This window comes from Mus musculus, chromosome 11 (assembly GCF_000001635.26).
Source record: "Mus musculus strain C57BL/6J chromosome 11, GRCm38.p6 C57BL/6J".
NCBI lineage: Eukaryota > Metazoa > Chordata > Mammalia > Rodentia > Muridae > Mus > Mus musculus.
In genome coordinates, this window is record NC_000077.6 from 26,404,540 (window position 1) to 26,425,246 (window position 20,707).

Genomic DNA, 20,707 nt, shown 5'->3' on the forward strand with positions numbered 1-20,707 from the left:
CTTTGTGTCATGCAGAAAATTGCTAATCATAGTTTAAAATTTCCTTTAAAATGCGTATAAGGAATAAAATATTAATATTATGCTTCAGTTCTGGTCCCACCTGAAAGATATCTTACTATGCACATGTAACTGATCTAAAATCTGAAAAAATAAAATCCTAAGCATTTCCCAAGCAATTTAGGTAAATGATAATGAGGGCTTGTTGTTTTGTTTTGCTTTTTGTTTGTACTTTTCTTTGTAATCTGCCCATTAGTACTCAGCATATTTCTTTTGATATGAGTACTTGGTGCTTTGTACTTCTTACTGTATTACTGTAGGGGTTGTACAAATGTCTGCTTAGTGTTCAGTTAGTGAAGGTTGGCCAGTAGGTTTAGATGCATCAGCAACAATTTCCTGTCAGCTTACCACCTATGTGTTTTATCATCCACTGCTGATCCTTTTGTGTTCACCATTTCACTGGCATTTTTAAAGGATTTTTTTTCTCATTAAGTTGTGTTTTACATTTTGTGGTACAGGGGATAAAACCTCACAGCTTGTGTAATGTGTTGTCAAAGGACAGTACCACAAATGGTGAGGAAAAGAAAACAAAACAAAACTATCATTTAGATTTATTAACCAAAAATATGTGAATAAGAACCCTCAGCATTATTTAGTTACTATGAGGCAGAGCATACACTAGAGCAACAAGATAAGTGCTTCTTTTCTTTAAAAAAACAATTTTTATTATAATGAGTTAGTGCTAGCAGCTACCACAGGGAACTAATACGTCTTTAAGAATCATTATTAACTCATGAGTTTTGTAAGTTTGATTAGCTTTAATCCATTACAGTCAATTTCTTTCTGATGCTGAAAGTATCCTATTTTTGGTCAATTCAAAATGCTTAATATTGCCTCCTGTGGTCTTTTAATATAACCTAATCTTCCTGCTTTGTGATGCCAGTTGCTCTAGACATACTTATTCATTCTATTCTAGAACTATAATCAGCCACTCTAATAAATCTGTAGGATTTATTTGGACTAATAATAATCATTATTATCATGGGAAGTAGTGTCAGATATCATAGTCTACAAACTGCGTGTGGTGCTCGTTGCTGTTTCTGCTTCTCATTCGTTTCAGCAGACAGAGCTAGGGAAGATAATCGTGAGTTCATAGCAGTGTTTCCATTCTCATTATTGTTTTTTCTTTGCACTTATGCTTTTGTCTCTTTACTCTAAAATGTTGGTTTCTAATTACATTTATTGATTTAACATTTGTTTATTTTGGTTATTGTGCTGACTAATGTTTTGTCTCTGTGATAAGATACTTGAAAAAAACTTAGTGAAAGGAGCCTTGTTTTGCATTTACATTCAGAAGTTTCAGCTCATGGTCAACATGGCTCCATAGCTTCTGGATTCCTGCTTGGTGTGGTAGAAGATTATGTTTGGGAGAAGAAAAGTGGCTTATGTTGTGGTGGATTAGAGGCAGAGAGACTGACATAAGGATATGGATGAGACATGCCCTCCAAGGTCCTGCCACCTCAAGACATACTTTCTCTAACCAGGCCTTGCTTCCCAATGGCCCGTTGAGCTCTGAACTTACTAGGGAATTGACCCATTCCGGAGCTCATAGTACTTTTCACTGGGGACCAAGCCTGAAGCACATGAGCTTTTGAGGCATGCTTCAGATCCAAACCACAACAGTTGTGTCTAACTTGTTACGATTCTCTTATCATTGTTTCTGTCAAAATTACAACAGCAATATTGCTACTGACAACTGAAAGCATTTTGATATTTCTTATTTTGTAGTTCCTGTGGATTTTTTATAAAAGTGTAAGGTGGTATTTACTGGAAACTTAGTTGTTACGTCTTTCTTCCAAGGCTATTCTTGTATCCTCATAGCAACTCTTGGAGCATATCATTGATCAAAGGCTTAGATTCAGAGTTATTTAGGATCAGCTTCTAAATTTACATTTTGACTTATGAATTTATAAACCCTAATAAAGATTATCAAACTTACAAGCTACGTTGATGAACACAAAATAGGAGCTTTAAAAGAGCAAAGTAAAGAAACAATTGTTTCATATCCCCTTGATATTGGAGAAAAATTAGGAAATTTTGTCCTGGCTATTGTTTAATATGCAAATATAAGAACCCAGGAACCAGAACAAGATTATATCCCATTAAACTCTTACTATTAAAACTAACTATTTAATTGTAAGTTATAGCTCTGATGGTCATTTAATGTGTTAGTTTAAACTAAAGTAATACCCTCTCACTTATCTTGGCTTAGAGAAATCTATTGTACATTTGGGCTGTGTTTCTGAATACAGGTGAAATTCTGTAGCCTGCCTTTCTTCAGAAATTGTAAACAAAATTGATGATTTCAATGCTATTTAGAATCTTCTCCCTAAAACTGTGTGGATGGTTAGGTTGTTTCTGAAACTGTGTTCTCATTGGCAGTGACAACCTTGCTCATATGTGTTGCTCACAGGAAGTTACTAGTTCTGGAACCTATTCAAAAAGCTTTGTAACTTTCTGTGGCACTTTTTAGTGATAGTCAGGCATGTGAGTTTTTAATTATTGAGAACAGAGACTGTTTGAGAAGAACTCTCGTAACTGTATTATTTTATTTCCACTGCTTTCAAACCAAACAAATGAGTCTAAGTTGTCTTAAGTAAGTGTAAGCAGTTTAGGTAAAGGGTAATAAGGGCTTGTTGTTGTTGTTTTGTTTGTTTTTGTTTTGAAATGTTAGGCAGTATTTAACCTCTGTAAGACCTGTCTAAAATGTGTGTTATTCTTTCTGGGGCTTGTCTTTTAGTTTTCCTAGATTATTCCATGGTGACTCTGTGTGCCTGGTGTTCTCCACCATCTTTGAACAATACAACAGAATCGACCATCACCTGGGTTTTCTATAAAAAGTAGTGAGCATTTCTGTTAGGTTATGAGAGTATTATGAACCTTTGTTTTGTCGTTAGTTAATAATTCGGTTGTTAATTCCATAGCCAATTAAAATATTTTTCTTTCAACAGGAAGTTGCTTTAAAGAATAAGCAAGAGTTGTGTGTACAACCACCTTCTTGCAGTTTCTGCAAAGACCTTCTTACTGAGATAGGAGCCATTGGTTGGGATAAGTATGTCTATTTAAAAATATACCTTAGAAATGTCTTTTTTTCACATAGTGTAACTTAATATATTTCTGGTTGTTGTAGGATGGTCTTGTAGCTACTTTTAGTTGATAGAGAGGATCTGATGTTTTCTTTTAATGTTGAGTATTCGATCCTGGTTGTTGCTTGCTCTCAGTTATAGACAGAAGCTTTGTGGAATATTAACCTGAAAAGCTACATGTGATTTGAAAGAATGGAATTTTATGCACACAAGAAGATTTATCTTATAGGACTTTTCATTAGACACAGAACGTGTTGTGACTGTACCTGTTTCATGTTTAAAAGTAAAGCTCAGGGCTGGGTTATGCTCAGTGGGTTGAGTGTTTGCTGTGCAAGCCGGGAACTGTAGAAGTGCTGAGTGGGTAAGTTAGTCCTCATGGAACAAGTTGATCAACTAAGCCAGCCTAATTGCTGACCGCTCTCCCTCAATAAGTAAGGTTGAGACCTACTGAAGAAAAAATATAGTATAAATATCTGGATTCCACATGCATGTGGATACGTATACATATACCTACACACCATATATGTATATGTTCAAAAATATACTATGAATCAAATATAACTCTGAATCAAAATGGAAATTGCAGTGGTTTTTAGTGTGTGTATGTAACTGTATTTGGCTGTTACTCAGTTTCTCTTTGCTAAATTTAAATATCCACATACATTTTAAATGTTTTGTACTTTTCAACAGTAAGTCTTCATAAATAAGGTTTGGAAAAATTATCTTGCTTCTCTGAAGAAAATAATGAGTAAAGAAGCTTAGAAATAAGAAACTTAAAAGAAGGCTGGCACACACCTTTAATCCAAGCATTTGGAAGGCAGAAGCAGGTGGATCTCTGTGAATTTCAGGATAGCCTGGCTATAGAGAGAGACCCTGTTTTAAAACACCAGGGGGGAGTGGGAGAAAGGTGAAGAGGAGGAGAAGGAGAGAAGGAGAGAAGGAAGGTGGGAGGGAAGGGGGCAGAAGAGAAAATCATGAGATTCTGTAGGTGGAAATGTAACTTGTTAAAACTTCATTCATTCACCACTGAGAAAAAAGTATCTCGTAACCTCCCTGATTTTCAGTTGCTAAATTCAATTCTTAGTGTGGACATTTTACTTATTATATTGTTATTAAGTCTATTATAAGCTTAAAGCAGTATCAGTGCAGATAGGCAGTTTAGATCTGTTTGTAACTGCTACCAGCTCTCCTTTCATGTTTATTTTTTATCCAGCTTCAGGTTCTTTATTACTAGATAAATCCAAGGCTGACTCAGGGACCACTTGGAATGTGGAATTTTTCACTAGCAAGTTTTTTGAAAGTATTTAAGTCATTTCGTTATTTTTATATGCGTTGCTTCCTTGGTGTTTTCTGAGTTGGCCCTTTGACCACTAATTTAAAGAAGCCAAACATCAAATAGCATTTTAAGAGGGGTCCTTCATAAGGAGAATACATATTTCTTTTTTTTTTTTTTTTCTGGTTTTTTGAGACAGGGTTTCTCTGTATAGCCCTGGCTGTCCTGGAACTCAGCCAAACAAGGTGTTCAAAGGAAACAAGGTCAAGGGGTAGATGGTTGGGCCCCACCCAGGCTGTTGTGGAGAAACAGGAGCCCAAAAGGTGCAGAATCAACTGAGAAAAGGCCTGAGAATTTCAGCATCGGATTAGCTGTCCACCCTAAAAGAGATTTTACACCCTTTGTCAAGTGGCCCCTCTACATAGAGCTGCAGCAGCAAAGGGCTGTCTCTTTAAGCTGCTCAAAGTACTGTAATGCCTGCCTTTAACCAGTTCCCCCAGGTCCTGGACCTGATAATTACCTAGCTACTTAAGCTTGCCCATGAGCACAGGGCAGAGACAAAACACGAGAAGCAGAGGCTGCTCGACAGTGCTGAGGTGAAAGCTGCTGGCAATGGAGCATCCCACCTAAAAGACCACCTGACCATTGAGCAGGGGCTGCTGGTCTCTGCTGAGAAGAAAGCTGCTAGCAAAGGGGAAGTTTCACCTGAGAGACCACTTGTCTTTTGAGCAGTCAGTACAGTCCAAGCAGGGATCAATACAGTCACCATCTTAGAGAACAAGAAGGCTCAGCTGGTGGTGACTGCCCACAATTTAGATCCCATTGATTTGGTGGTCTTCTTGCCTGCCCTGTGTTGCAACATGGGGGTCCCCTACTGCATCCATTCTTATCTCCTTGTACAAAGCTCAGGTCTAAGTGGATCAAGGAACTCCACATAAAACCAGAGACACTGAAATTTATAGAGGAGAAAGTAGGGAAAAGCCTCGCAGATATGGGCACGGGGAAAATTTCCTAAACAGAACAGCAATGGCCTGTGCTGTGAGATCAAGAATCGACAAATGGAACCTCATAAAATTGCAAAGCTTCTGTAAGGCAAAAGACACTGTCAATAAGACAAAAAGGCCACCAACAGATTGGGAAAGGATATTTACCAATCCTAAATCTGATAGGGGACTAATATCTAATATATACAAAGAGCTCAAGAAGCTGGACTCCAGAAATTCAAATAACTCCATTAAAAAATGGGGCACAGAGCTAAACAAAGAATTCTCAAGTGAGGAATACTGAAGGGCTGAGAAGCACCTGAAAAAAAATGTTCAACATCCTTAATCATCAGGGAAATGCAAATCAAAACAACCCTGAGATCCCACCCCTACTGCATCATCAAGGGAAAAGCTGGGGTGGCTGATCCAGAGGAAGACTTGTACCACTATTATCTTCATACAGGTTAACTTGGAGAAAGGGTGTTCTGGCTAAGCTGGTGGAAGTCTAGAACCAATTATAAAGACAGAGTCAATGAGATTTTCCCACTGGGGAGGCAATGTTCTGGTCAAATATATACTGCTAAGTTCTCTGTACAGAAATATGATTATGAACTAAAAATACTTCTTTTAATAAACTGACACCATAACCTGGGAGCTAGCACACATGCACGCGCACACACCCCACACATACACACACACACTCATACACAAAGTGTTTCCCCAAATTATTTTCATATAAATTTGTTTTCAGCCGCCATCACAATGCAGTATACTTATTTCTATTAGAAGGCAGATTGTGGTGCTTTGCCCATGGGTGCAGCTTCTCATTGTGCTCCTTAGAAATCTGCCCTTAGAGCAGTTTACTCTCTTACCCCCAGCTCATTGTTTTCTGCTTTCAGCATTGGATCTGAGTGAAACATAAGGCTTTTGGTGTACTTCTGTGTAAAGATGGTTCAGCCATTATTTCAGACATGAATTTTATTTAGACTTCTTGTTTTTGTTTGTTTGTTTTTGTTTTTTGTTTTGGATTTTTTGAGACAGGGTTTCTCTGTGTATCCCTGGCTGTCCTGGAACTCACTCTGTAGACCAGGCTGGTCTTGAACTCAGAAATCCACCTGCTTCTGCTTCCCACGTGCTGGGACTAAAGGTGTGCGGCACCACGCCCGACTGTTTTTGTTTTTAACTGCTTCTTAACTTCACTGTCTTCCAGGCTAATAGCAACGGCATGTAGATGTGTACTTATAAGCCTTGACATTTATACGTTGGTCTCTTGCCAAAAATTACAACTTCACACCTAACTGTTAGTAAAAGCATGATTGTAAGTAATAGTGTTTCAGATAGCTAGACTGTTGAAGTGTATATAATAGAATTATCGTTTCCAAATTGGATCTTAGAACTGAGAACCATTCTACTGGAGTCACTGATTTGCATTAGGGAATCTTAAGTGCAGCTGCCCTATGAGATGCAGGAAGTTATGTTGGGGGCCTTCCATTTTATGATACAATTTTTTTGAGACATAATGAAAGATAATTTTTGTTTACATATATTAAAAGCTATACTCTCTGGATTATCCGCCCTTTTAATTAACTAGTAATATGAATAGTTAATTAATTGGTTAAACTCCGTCAGCAATGGCTAGGAGAAGCTTAATGTCAGATTTTTGGTCCATTTTAGAGTCATTTTGGGTAATTTATATTTATGTACACTAGTAATATTACTTTACCTTTTCTTTTCTCATTTTCGTTTTTCCAAACTACCACAAATTCTTTATGGGTAATATTAGAAATACGTGTATTTAGTAGTGTGTCATCTTGGCAGCCACTCATTCTTACATTCACATTGATCTGTAGCCATGGAAACTGATAGGTGTTTGAACAAGTCCAGCTGTCCCCATCCTTGACCTCTTTATTATTCACTATGACTCTATAGTATTTACTAACTTTTCCTTCTTAAAACTCCTTACCACTGATGCACATTTTTCATTTTATTTTCTTTCAACTCAGTGTGGTTTAACAGGGCTGCTGCTGCAACCACCACCACCACCTCCTCCTCCTCCTCCTCCTCCTCCTCCTCCTCTTCCTCTCCTCCCTCCCGCCCTCTCTCCCTCCCTCCTTCCCTCCCGCCCTCCTTCCTTTTTTTTTTTTTTTTTTTTTTTTTGCCTCTATCACCTCTCCTTTCTCTTTTATTTTCTTGTTGTAAATCCTTAGTTCTATAGGACTTGGCAGTAATGTTTTAGCTTTATCATTTCAAACCACCCAACCCCTGGTAACTTTCAAAACCACTTAGGAGACATTTTATTTGTTTTTTTAAAAATTTTGTCATCATTTAAAAAAATTTATTTATTTAGTTAGTTTTATGCATTCCATATTTTATTTCCCCCACCCTCTGACTGTTCTACATCCTACACCTCCTCTCCATCACCCCTGTCTTCATGTGGATGTCCCCACCCCACACCCCACCTGACCTCTAAACTCCCTGGGACCTCTAGTCTCTTGAGGGTTAGGTACATCATCTCTGAATGAACACAGACCCAGAAGTCCTCTATTGTATGTGTGTTGGGGGCCTCATATCAGCTTGTGTAGGTCTGTTTGGTGTCCAGAATTTGAGAGATCTTGGAAGTCCAGATTAATTGAGACTTCTGGTCCTTCTACAGGGTCACCCTTCTCCCCAGCTTCTTTCAGCCTTCCCTAATTCAACCACAGGGGTCAGCTGCTTCTGTCCATTTTAACCACAGTTATTCTCTAAGCACTAGGCTTTATTTCTATATATGTCAATTATGTGAGCTAGAATACATCTTGACTTTTTTGGTGTATATTTTCTAGTCATATTTACTTGATAATTAAGTTTTTTTAATTTCCAACAATCCTTATTTCTAATTCCTCTCTACTCTTCCTGCCCCTGTCCACCTCCGTCTGTCTCTTCCTCTCTCCTTTTTTTATTTTTTTGCATAGAGCAGTTTATTGTTTTTGTTATCTACAGTTAAGGATAAGTAGTTACCAGTTAGCGAATGTGCTCAGTTCTCTGTGTGCCCAATATCTAGCACATCAGTATACACTTCTGTACACAGCCCTGTGTGTGCGCGCCCATGTCTAGCACATCAGTACACAGTCCTGTGTGTGTGCCTGATATCTAACACATCAGTACACACTCCTGTACACAGTCCCGTGTGTGCCTGATATCTAACACATCAGTACATACTCCTGTACACAGTCCTGTGTGTGTGCCTGATATCTAACACATCAGTACACACTCCTGTACACAGTCCTGTGTGTGTGTGCCTGATATCTAGCACATCAGTACACACTCCTGTACACAGTCCTGTGTGTGCCTGATATCTAACACATTGCATCCTTACTTTCACACACTGCTTTTTAACTGAAATTACCCATTTGGAATCTCTTGAAACCCCATGTTTCATGAAATCAGTACAAAAGGTACAAAGGAATGCAATGCTGTTAATTTCCTTGAGTATACATAAGGTAAGTCTAACCCTAAACTAACCCCCACCTAGAGACTTTATGAATAAGTAAAGCTATAATTTTACTGATTTGTTTCCTACTCATAGACTCCTACCTTTATGGCCCAGTGGTCACATACTCCAAGAAATCTCTGTTCTTCCTTCCGTGCAGCTCTAGATTTTCTCATTTTCTTTAGAGCCTTTGTTTTTGCTGCTTGACTTAATGATTTATAAAAAGCAAAGTACAGGACTTTATATTTGGTTCTGTTGTTATTCCTTGTTGCCTTGAATGCAGTCTTTGCTCCCTTCTGCCTCCTCCCCCTTCTCCTTTCCTCCTGTGCATTTTCCTCCTCATTTTCTTTTTCCTTAAAACATTGTTTTTATTCACTGACGTTATTAATATTTTTCAAAAGGAAACTGAAAGTGGCTTAATTTGGAGATAGCTCAGTCAATGCTCTTGGTCATTGCTTTCTGGAATCTGATCTTCAATATTTGCTTATGTAGGCTGCAGCACTGTGTCCAGTAGTCTTTTATCCAGGTTGGAAAGTGTGATTAAACAGGTTAGAGACTCAGGGTAGTACTTCCTCATTCCCCACAAGATTTCTTTTGCTAGACAGATAAAATGGGGAGATATTTTGATAGGGCTTGATTGAATTCAAAAGTGGTTGTTTCCATGAGTTGATTGGCCTGATTGCTTCCCTCCATCTTTTCTATGAAGTAAGAACCAAGTGTATTCGCTGACATGCCCCCTCATCTCCCCCATTGGTGGATTTTAAACTCTCAATATTTTCTATCTACAAGACCAGTTTTCATCTCAGTTACAATCCATTTTTTGGGTGGGGGTTGGGGGCAAAAATTCATCCATTTCTTGCTTGCATTGCTTGTAAAAGTTATGCTCCATGGGGGTCTTCATTGAGATCTTTCGAGTATCCATCTAGACTTCCCATCTTCAGCTCCAAATTCTAACTAATCTCTTCTATTATGGGTTTCCAGATATATATTTTTTTGATGTTTTTTTTTTTTCGTAGTTTTCTCCTTCTATTTTCACCCTGTTTGCTTAAGGGTTTATCAGAGGGAAAGCTGGAAGACTGTTAGAGCAAGTTCTCTAGACATGCCTTTTTCTGTGTTTTGGCTCTTCAAATCTATCATCTCTAATCCTCACAAAGCCTATAGCTGAAAGTGCTATTAAGGAGCTTTGTTTTGTTTTGTTTGTGTTTTTTTATTGTTGTTCTTTTGGCCACTTAACAGCTGTTCTTTATCTGAGTCCTTTATTCATATTCCCCCTACCCCCCACCCCTAACCCCCGTGCTATACAGCCTTTAAATTCTGGCTCTTTGCAATCCTTTGATGACCCCCTCTTCTTCCCACTTTTATCAGGCTACTTTAATTAAGTAGTTCAGAAAAGTTCTGGTCCATAGTATTACTACATTTTAGCCAGAAATGGGTTTTACATATAGCTTTAAATGTACTGTCATGATGGAATTAGATGACTTGATGTCCTTGATGGACAGTCATCAAATCTGGCTTTGGGTATCTTAGAGTTCTGTTCCCCGGTGGGATTTGAAATATATGTGTCTTTTAAATAAAATTAATTATAACAAGGGGCGAGGAAGAGGATCAAAACAAATACTGAAATGCTGTCATAGGAATTCCAGCGGAGGTCATGAAGATTGTTTAGGCCTTTGTGCCCTAGAGTCAGTCATTCTTTAGATACAAATGGTCAGAAAGAGAAGTCACTTAATTTCATTTTCAGATGTTTCCATGTTACCTTCTTAATGTTGAGGCTATAGAAAGGGCTTGGCATTGGCAGAAACAGTTGTCTTCTTGTTTATTTTGTAGCCTTTTATTGGTTCTTTGTGAATTTTACATAATGTACCTCATTTCCAATCGTGTCCTCTTCCCCTGGTACCTGCCTTCTACCCTTATAACCTTATCCTTAACAGGGAAAAAGAGAAAACAATATCTTGTAGTGGAAGCTGTAGTGTGTCATAGTGTGTCCTACAATATACTCTTTTGTCCATTCTTCTTTGCTTGCAAATATTCTTTGCAATGACTAGTTGGTCTGGTATGGGGCCTCTGGCTTCTAATACACTATCAATACTGGACCCTCACTGGGACTCTTATCAGACATCCTGCATTGCCCTGTGTCATGGGGATCCTGTACTATTGGATCTGGAGGAGTGGCCCCTTCATGTACTCCAGCATTTCTTAGATGGGGTAGATGTAGGGATGGGCCAACTCAAAGCCCTGGATCTGGGCTTGATAGCTGGTCAGCCCACTGTCAACTCTCCCACTCTCATGCCCTTGGGCTGGCTCACCCACAACCAGGGCCAGCTCTATTCTGTTGCCCAGGTGAGGTACGGGGCTCACTCCTAAGTGTTGCAGCTAGTGAGGGACATGGCAAGGTCTACTACTCTCATGATCTTGATCAGCTCTCCCACTTACCATAGGTGGTGAAGCATGTGAGGTAGGGGAGGAGAGCATCTCTCCATGTCCTTGCCACCACACAGCAGATAAGAGGGAGACTGTGCCAGTCTCCTGAACTCATGCCCACCTGCAACCCCCATGTCCAGGGACATGGCCACTGTGTTGCCCAATTGAGGTGCAGAGCCTGCTCTCTCTCCCAAGTGCTACAGCAGCTGAGGGGCAGGGACAGCTAGCTCTCCTGCTCTCATTGCCTCAGGGCCAGGTCTCCTACCTGTTGTAGGTACCAAGAGGAGTGTGGAGGTGGGCACCTTTCCTTCACCCATGCTGCCTTACAGCACACAAGTTGTGGGGCCAGCTCTCCCACACTCATACCCTCAGGGCAGGCTGAGCCCCCACCATCATGGTCAATTCTACTGTCCCCTGATCAAATTCTTGTTTTATTTCTGCATTTAAGGGAGGTTTCGAAGTAGATCTGACATGATTGAGGCGAATCCTAGAATGAAATTGATTGAAGCGTCACTGATAGGGAAAGAAGAGTTTTGAATCATTCCAGTTTCTTTTTAAACCCAGCTATTGTGTACTGAATATGATTTAAAGCAATGAAGGTATATAGGCACCTTAAACTACCACATGGAACTTACCATCTAGTGGAAGAGTCAGGCTTCAACGAGGTGACTACAGCAGTCATATTTACAACTGTGGTAAGTACTGTAGAGTTTAATTGTGGCATTTCATGAGAGCCACAGGCAATGGAGTTAGTTATAAAGGAAATAGTACAATGTGTGAAGTCTTAGATGGAATAAGTATTTTAGGAGATACATTGGAAGTGTTGACTTTTCCTTTGCATTGTCACATTGTAATGAGGTGGTAGAAAGGGTCTAAATTTTCAACTTGTATGAGAGATGAAAGCTCAGAGTAGGGCTGGTGAGATGGCTCAGTGGGTAGGAGCACCCAACTGCTCTTCCGAAGGTCCTGAGTTCAAATCCCAGCTACTCTTCTTGAGGATCTGCCTGATCCTGCTGTTTGCTGCTTTTTATATTATTTAATTCTCAGAATAAATTCCAAGTAAATACTTTTATACAATGGATGCATACATTGTATAAATATGAATGTATACATTCTATCTAGGCACATTGGGGGTTCTGCTGCTTGGAACCATGTCACAAGACACCTCTGTTATGGGACCTTTAATGAAGTTCCTCTAGGTCTAGAGATAGGCACACATTGAGAATGAAGCTAATCAAATCTACCTTACCATGAGTAAAATGTCTATTTACAAAACTACTCCATTGTTAGAGAGACTTTTAAAGTTCTGTTGTCATGGCAACTTAGTGATAGGGACCAGGATGAGTGACTCAGAGCATAGCTCTTTCTGATTGTGAAGAATTTTGTAGGAGATGAGATGCTGTGTGAATGGACTGTGAGAAGCATGGATTGAGATTTTTGTCAGTGTTTACCCAGCACTGTCTAGTGAATTAAGAAAATCCACAAAATGTATTTTTGTAACTTAATTCTTAGGTGTGGTCTACCAGGACAAGATAAAATTAGGGTAGGACCTGCAGTCCCAAGGTCAAGGCCTGAACTGTCTTGGTCCATGTCAGACTTGCTACTCTTTGAGGCATTTCCTTAGCAGCTGGCAGCTATAATTTAAAATATCCTTTGGACTGATGTACACAGTAATTTGTTTGTTTTAATGCATTTCAGAAACGTAATTATTTTGACCCTATGTTAAAATACCTGTATTTTCTAAATATTTGAATAAATAATCTTGTAGATTAGCCAGGTGGAATGTGATAAGAAGAGAAAGGTCTTTTTTAGGGTAACATACACTTTGTTTTAAAATTAGATAGTTGGCATTTCTGCATTTTCATTACAGTTTTTTTGTTTTTTAAGTTTTATCTTTTCATCTATTACTGTCAAATAGCATTTATTTTATTTTTTTAAATTTAATTTTGTTATTCATTTTTATACTCCATATTCCATTCCCTGCCCATCCCCATTCACCCTCTGACTGCTATACATTCTACACCTCCTCCCCATCCCACTCCATCTTCACATGGATGCCCCCCCCCCCACCGGATCCCTAAACTCCCTGGGGCCTCCAGTCTCTTGAGGGTTAGGTGCATCATCTCTGAATGAACACAGACTTGGAAGTCCTCTATTGTATGTGTGTTGGGGGCCTCATATCAGCTGGTGTATGTTGTCTGTTTGGTGGTCCAGTGTTTGAAAGATCTTGGGGGTTCAGATTAATTAAGACTGCTGGTCCTCCTGTAGGATCACCCTTCTCCTCAGCTTCTTTCAGCCTTCCCTAATTCAACAACAGGAGTCAGCTGCTTCTGTCCATTGGTTGGGTGCAAATATCTTCACCTGACTCTGTCAGCGGCTTGTTGGGTCTTTCGGAGGGCAGTCATGATAGATCCCTTTTTGTGAGCATTCCATAGCCTCAGTAATAGTGTCAGGCCTTGGGACCTCCCCTTGAGCTGGATCCCACTTTGAACCTGTCTTTCGACCTTCTTTTCCTCAGGCTCCTCGCTATTTCCATCTCTGTAGTTCTTTCAGCCAGAAAAATGTGATTTTTATAGCTGAGGCTGATCTTGAACTTGCTGTGTAAGCCAGGTAGCCTCCAACATGGGGGGCACTCCACCTGCCTGGCCTCCCAAGTGTCTGAATTATAAACATGAACCCCCATATTCAGCTCTGATGGACCCTTGGATCACATAGGGTCAGGACTTAAAAATATTTAAGTTGGAAAGGAAAAAAATATATTGAAAATAGGATGGGACATATCTTTTTCTTTGTTATTGATGTGACTATGAGAATAGTTGCTATTTTTAAGTTTGATTGGTCTTATTTTCATTTTTATACTCAGTTTAACTTCCCTAAAACATTCTCAACAGCAACTTCTTCTATTAAGAGTGCTGCAAGCTCTGGGTGATTCTGGGTGGTACACTGGCTCATAAAGATCCATGATACCTGGCCAAGATGCACTGATAGGTTTCTCTTCACTTCAGTTTATGTTGCTTCCCAGAGTGGCTCATTTACATGTTCAGAACTGGAGTGTTTGAATTGTCTTTGTGGTTGAGTATCCTAGACTTGAAAGCATCAAATATTTTGCTCTGTAGATAGTTTTACCTAGAACCATCCCAGTGCCTGTTAGTCTTATCACTTGAGACTGGAAAGTATTGAAGTTTGGAAGAAATATATAGTCACCATTTGTCAGATAACTTAAATTTATTTTAATAATCACATGTCCCTAGATAATTCATAGATTAAATGGTTCTAAGAGATGTGAGCTGATGCTTTGTTCTCCCCGACAGCATATTATTTATCATTTAGAATGAGTACAGTTCTGTGACTTGGCCTTTGCATTTATCTTCAGAAAGAGGTCGTACTAAATCGGATGTGCTATTGAAAAATTACCAATATGTGTTGTAAGGCCTTGTAGTTAAGCCTGTAATCCTGGAAGCTGGTTAATTGTGGTATTTTTTTATCATTGGTAATACATTTCAAAGAATCATAGCATTGGGAGAAATGGAAATAAATACTTATTTATACAATTTGATCCTAGTAATTAGAGCACAGCTAATACTTCCTAATAAAGCTGAAAAAGAAACACATTATATGTTCTAGCTTGATTACCATTGTTGTGATAAAGTGTCATGGCAAGAGCATGTTTATTTTAGCTTACAGCTTTTAGTTCATCATGTAGGAAAGTCAGGGCAGGAATTGAAGGCAGGAACTGAAGCAGAGACCACAAAGGAACACTGCTTACTGGTTTGCTCATCCTGATTTCCTATGCAGATCTGGCCTACCTGCTCACGTAGTGCTTCTCAACCTTTCTAAAACTGTGACCCTTTAGTACAGTTCCTCATGTTGTGGTGACCCCAACTACAAAACTATTTATGTTGCTATTTCATAATTGTAATTTTGCTGCTGTTATGGATCTTAATACAGTACCTGTGTTTTCTGATAGACTTAGGTGACCCCTCTGAAAGGGGTCTGGGTCCACAGGTTGAGAACTGTTGTGCACAGGCCTGGCACTGCCCACAGTGGGTGGGGACATCCCATCCACATCAGTCATTAATCAAATAAATTCTGCCTATGGGCTAATTTTTGGAGGTCCTTTTCCAATTGAAGTTCACTCTTCCCAGATGACACTTGTGCTGAGTTGATGAAAGAAAAGAAAAAAAAAATCTAATCAGGAGCTTACATGAAAGGACAACGCTTTGAGGCTAGATTGCAGGATTTCTGCTCCTGGGTCAGAGACTGTAGGGAATGGGGGCTAACTGAATATTTTGGGGCAAGGAGTTGATTTGATTTAAAAGGCAGGACTAATGTTGACACAGGAGACAGCATGGATTGATGTTATGAAAAGAAATGAAGTGACAAGCATGACCGGGGGCTGGGGGGAGGCTTGAACAGCCAGGAAGGATGCAGTTGATGCTCAACCATAAGAGTGGAATGTCAAAGGTTTGGAGAAGTACATACCTCCATCGTCTCTCTCTGTGCTGTGATGTGGGCCGCCTGTGGATGTCAGTACTACTTCCATGCAGGACAAAAGCTAAATAATCTTAGTTGTGGATTAAACTAAGTACAGTAGTTCAAGAGATACACACACATTAGGTCTAGTTTGTTTTAAATGCCATTCGTGCATACCTAGTTCAGTGTATAGCTCTTGATTCTCACATTAGTAGTTACAGATTTCATCGGTATTAATCTTTACTCTTAACCTTTGTGTGTGTGTGTGCTTCTCAGGGTTTGTCATCTCTTTCTTTTACATTTCTAGTATTAAGTAGATTGACATCAGTTTTGGTAATTATTCATTTAAGTTGTTGTCTGGCTTGATTCTAAATGCTACGATTATTTCACTGAAAAGTTAATAACAGAACAGTTGTAAATTTTCTGCATGTGTTATTATTTATAACTTAGTTTAAAAATATATCTTCCATTTTGATCTCCTGTGTTAAAAGGAAATGCCCATATTTGTGGCCATTTACAATCACCCCCTGTGTTACAGCTTACTTTCTTTGCTGAGTGGGCGCTCACCCACTTTCCTCTGTTCCAGCCGGTGCACTTAAAGCTGTGTCTTCAGGAAAGCTCGTGCTTTTGCCTAATCAGTGCTAATTCTTGTTATTTTTGAAACTGGAGTTTTATGCTTTAGAAATCCCTCTATTTTTAAATAATACTGTTGCTTACAAATAAAGGGAAAATAAATAAATGCATATGCTTCTCTTCATTTTTGTATCTGAAGGAATTTTCAGTCAGGTGCACAATTTTACTTTCATTTGTTTCCTAAGACCCTGGACTTTTATTTATTTATTTATTTATTTATTTTTGGTTTTTGTTTTTTCAAGACAGAGTTTCTCTGTGTAGCCCTGGCTGTCCTGGAACTCCCTCTGTAGACCAGGTCGGCCTCGAACTCAGATCTGCCTGCCTCTGCCTCCCAAGTGTGGGATTAAAGGTGTGCGCCACCACGCCCGGCTGACCCTGGGCATTTTACTGATTAGAAGGAACGTATAATTTATATAGCTTCATCTTATGCATTAATCCAATGTTAACACATGTTCTCAGATTCCTGTCTGTTTTTCATTAGAGATTCACACCTTTGTTGTCCAATGCTTTTTTTAATTGAACCATTTTTGCTTTGTTCCTGGTCAGTAACCACATGAATTATAGTGACGTTAAGAAAAAGTCACCTGTGTTTGTAGGCAAATGTTCCTTTTGATCCTTGAGTTCTTCATTCATCTGGGTGATGAGTTGCACAGTGTTCTCAGTCCACTTTTTATCTTTACAAGGGAAGAGTATTGTAAAAATGTCAAGAGCCATCCGAATGGCTGTGCACTAGTAAACACACTGCTAACTTTAGGCTTCTTTGGCAGTAGCTTATGGTACTCAAGGGACTATATTTTTTACAGAATGATGTATTTCAGAGGATATTGTAGAGAATTCATGCATTTAGAGCAATTCAAAGCCAAAACAATTGAGTTTGAGCTATGTGTTTAAAATATTAGTCATCTTGAATACAGGCCTAGGTTAAGTGTCAGAAGCTATATTTTGTGCAAAAGAGAAATTTATTGCTAAGAAACCAGTCCATACTCATGCTTATACAACATTTTCCATAGGATTAATTTGACTGTGTGAACTAACACTAGCCAGATTGGTGTACAGTAACATTACTGATAACAAAGGAGAAGTTCATTGAGGGAAAACAAATAAAGGCAGTATAAAAATCCCATACTATATGAAACTACAGAAATGGATCAAAGAATGTGACAGGAAGTTTAATTTGTATATAAGTAGAAGCTGACAGAAACATGCTGTGTGTGCCAAAGGTTCCAGTGATGGAAAAGCGAAACATAGTGCTCACTGACCACAGCATGAGCCTTGACACACACTGTAAATAATCCAGAGATCTATGGCTGCATTAAGCACTAGGCTGGTGTATTAACTGCAGTAAATCTATAGCAGGAGGAAAAGCTGGCATGCAGAAATTCCTGATTAATTTGCTCCATGTAGTAGTAGGAATGGTCCCATCTCCCACCTCATAGCCCACCTCTGTGTGATCATTTTTTATTCTTCTCACAGACTCGCATGTGTGGAGAGTTCCTTCAGCACCATCAAGTTAAAAGCAGATGATGCTTCTGGTAGGAAGCACCTAATCACTGTCAAGTTGAAGGCAAAGGTACGTGCCTTGTTCTTGTGGTCAGGAAATACTTTAAGAGATGAACTTTGAATATTTTCACTGTTTAGAAGTGCTCGCTATTTTTAAATGACATGGGTGATTTTAAAAATTGGTTTTAGAAAGCCTCAAGGAATTGATTCATTTAGTTTCCAAAAGCCTAGATAAGTTCTTGTCACTAATTTATTCCAAATTTCATAAAAATCTAGACCTTATTATCAAGAAACATTAAAGAGTCAATAGCTCCAGACACTATGATGTTACCATTGTTCTGGGAACATCTTTTGCATCTTCTTTTGGCTGAGTTGTTTTTGTAGTTTTTAATCTTTTTCCTCACCCCACCCTCTAAAACACACACACACACACACACACACACACGAGTGTACATGCACGTTCACAGTTTATTATTCATTTTGGATGTATATATTTTAAGAATTTAGAAAGGTTATGTCTATAAGCTTATATATGCTAGTGATCTATAACTGTTCACAAAACATTTATTTTATATTTTCATTTCCTCTTTCTTCCTTAGTTCTAGATTTGGAATTTTAAGAAATAAGCATATTAATCATCCTTAGTAAGGACTGGGACACTGAAATGTAAAGGACGCCAGGACATCCAGATTTTTATTGTTTTGGGGAGTCATCAGTCACTTGTATTTCAGAAGATTCTAGTGATGAAAAGATCAATTGTGTTTGTCCTTTTTAAAAATGTGTCTGGCATTTAAGGTTTTCAAAATAGAAAATATACAGACAAATAAAGCTGTGGTGGGTGGCACAGGAAGGTTGTTGTCTCTTAGTGATGCCAGGAGACGGCTTTAGTAGTGACTCTTTTCTCATGCCCACATGGGACATTTAGGTGTAATATCAGCAGTTTAGTTGGATATGAATCTAGTTAAGTTTTAAAATGAGTTAGAGGTTTGTTTCATTAAAATAGTTTTACTTTCTTTTTACATTTTAACAGATATGCTTTAAAAAGAAAAGAGAAGAAATCAGTTTTTATTCTTGTAAAAAGTACACTTGGCCAGCAACAAGGGTCTTTCTATGTCTTCATTCAGGTGACTGTGTTTAGGATCCACACACTGATGAAAGCTGCCTCACCAAGAGGAAGGGCAGAGTGTGAGAATTTGAGTGCCTCTGTCCACAGGGTTAAAGTCTGGTGCTTACTAAGCAGTCAGGGCTTTGTGCTCACACTGCCTTTACGTATGTTTGGAAGACTTAGTTTATTTTTCATTAATCTTAAGTATTCAGTTCAATGTAGCAAAAGATTTTTTTCTAAAGTAAAACATTTACTTCATTAATTGGTGATATTCCAAATAATGGTATTAGTATGTTCCATTATATTTGCTACTTTTTAAAAATAGAGCTTTGTGATGCAGGTGAGATATTTCTCTAAAAATATTTTCCTGTTTCTGTTTTACATCTATAGTTCCACAACACATATTACAGGCAAACACTGGCAGAGAAAAGTCAAAGTTTTATTGGAGATGGGAGGAGATGGGGGTGGATAGTTTGTATCTGGAAAAAGGCCCGGGAATCTTAATCTTATTTTGATAGGATTTATTAGATTTGTTGATTTAATTTAGACTTACAGATAGGCCAAGTATGTCTTTAATATTTGGTTTCTGTTCCCCTCCCCTTTCCCACTCAGTGTTTGGGTCTAGGAATATCAGTTAAGAAACATTAATCACTAAAGCTATTTGGTAAGATTGTAGAAATAATATCTTAATACAAGCTAGGTTTTTTTAAAAAAATACTCTTAAATTTTTTTTTTGTACTTACATAAACCCTTGGTTCTTGAAAATATTAAAGGAGTACATTTTTGTTTTGTTTTGCTTTTATTCTTGAACACATTCTCTCACAATTCAATCATTGTCTTTATCAACTCTGAACTGCAGTGAATACAGTACTGATTTGAGCTACACAACTCTTGTTAAAAATAATTAGTCCTCAAACAAACAAACAAACAAACAAACAAGTAAACAAGTAAAGAAACAAGCAAATCAATAAATTTCCCCTGTGTGATGAGCACAGCTCCCAGGGTGTGTTAGAGGCCGAGCACTTGCTATTGTGGTTTGTGTGATCTTGTGGGCAGCGGTCCTGCTTTGGTCAGAGCTGACCAGGACTCAGAATGTGCTGTGGAGTGAGAGACTGCAGAATCTAAGAACTATTGCAACAAATATATGTCTTCATGGTTTATAATCCTTAAAAATTTAGTGCCTGGCTTTCTTCAAGAGAGATTTACAGAATAATTACACTGAGAAATTGTTAAAACTTACAATTGAAAATAATCTTTTTTTTTGAGTCAGAGCCTCCCTATACAGCCATATTTGGCCTGGGAGTTTCTGTGTAGACCAGACTAGGCTTAGCCTGTGATGATTATGGTTTTGATTTCTGGATACTAGAATTACACACGTGTGGCATCTTGCTCCATTCCTATATACAGAGTATATGTTGTCAATTAGATTTCCAAAATAAAAGTTTTTAGTTTGGAACTATAGATCAGTTGACTGACTGCTTTACCCAAGGCCATCTATACTCAGAGCCATCAAAACAAAGAAAAAGAACAAAATAGTTTTTATAACTAATGCAAGTTGGTATTACATATACCCAGAAAATTTAAAGGCTATCCAAACTGCCTATGTGGGTTAGGGACATTGTATTTATTAGTCCTACACTGTAATTTGGCTACTACAGCCCAGAAGTCATTTTAAAATTGAATTCTAACCCAATAATCCCAGCACTT

The 20,707-nt window shown here is 38.4% G+C and overlaps 1 protein-coding gene across 4 annotated transcripts in view; it reads left to right on the top strand.

Moving 5' to 3' along the window:
• Fancl (Fanconi anemia, complementation group L) overlaps positions 1 to 20,707 on the top strand; it is an 84,800-nt gene that overhangs the window by 17,456 nt on the left and 46,637 nt on the right. For all 4 annotated transcript variants that reach the window (NR_102382.1, XR_872208.3, NM_025923.3 and 1 more), the window contains exons 5-6: positions 3,009 to 3,109; positions 17,869 to 17,965. Coding sequence is in view for 2 of the 4 variants with exons in the window: in NM_025923.3 (NP_080199.1) it covers positions 3,009 to 3,109; positions 17,869 to 17,965 (198 nt within the window). In the remaining 2 variants the exon portion in view is untranslated. The remainder of the gene's footprint in view (positions 1 to 3,008; positions 3,110 to 17,868; positions 17,966 to 20,707) is intronic.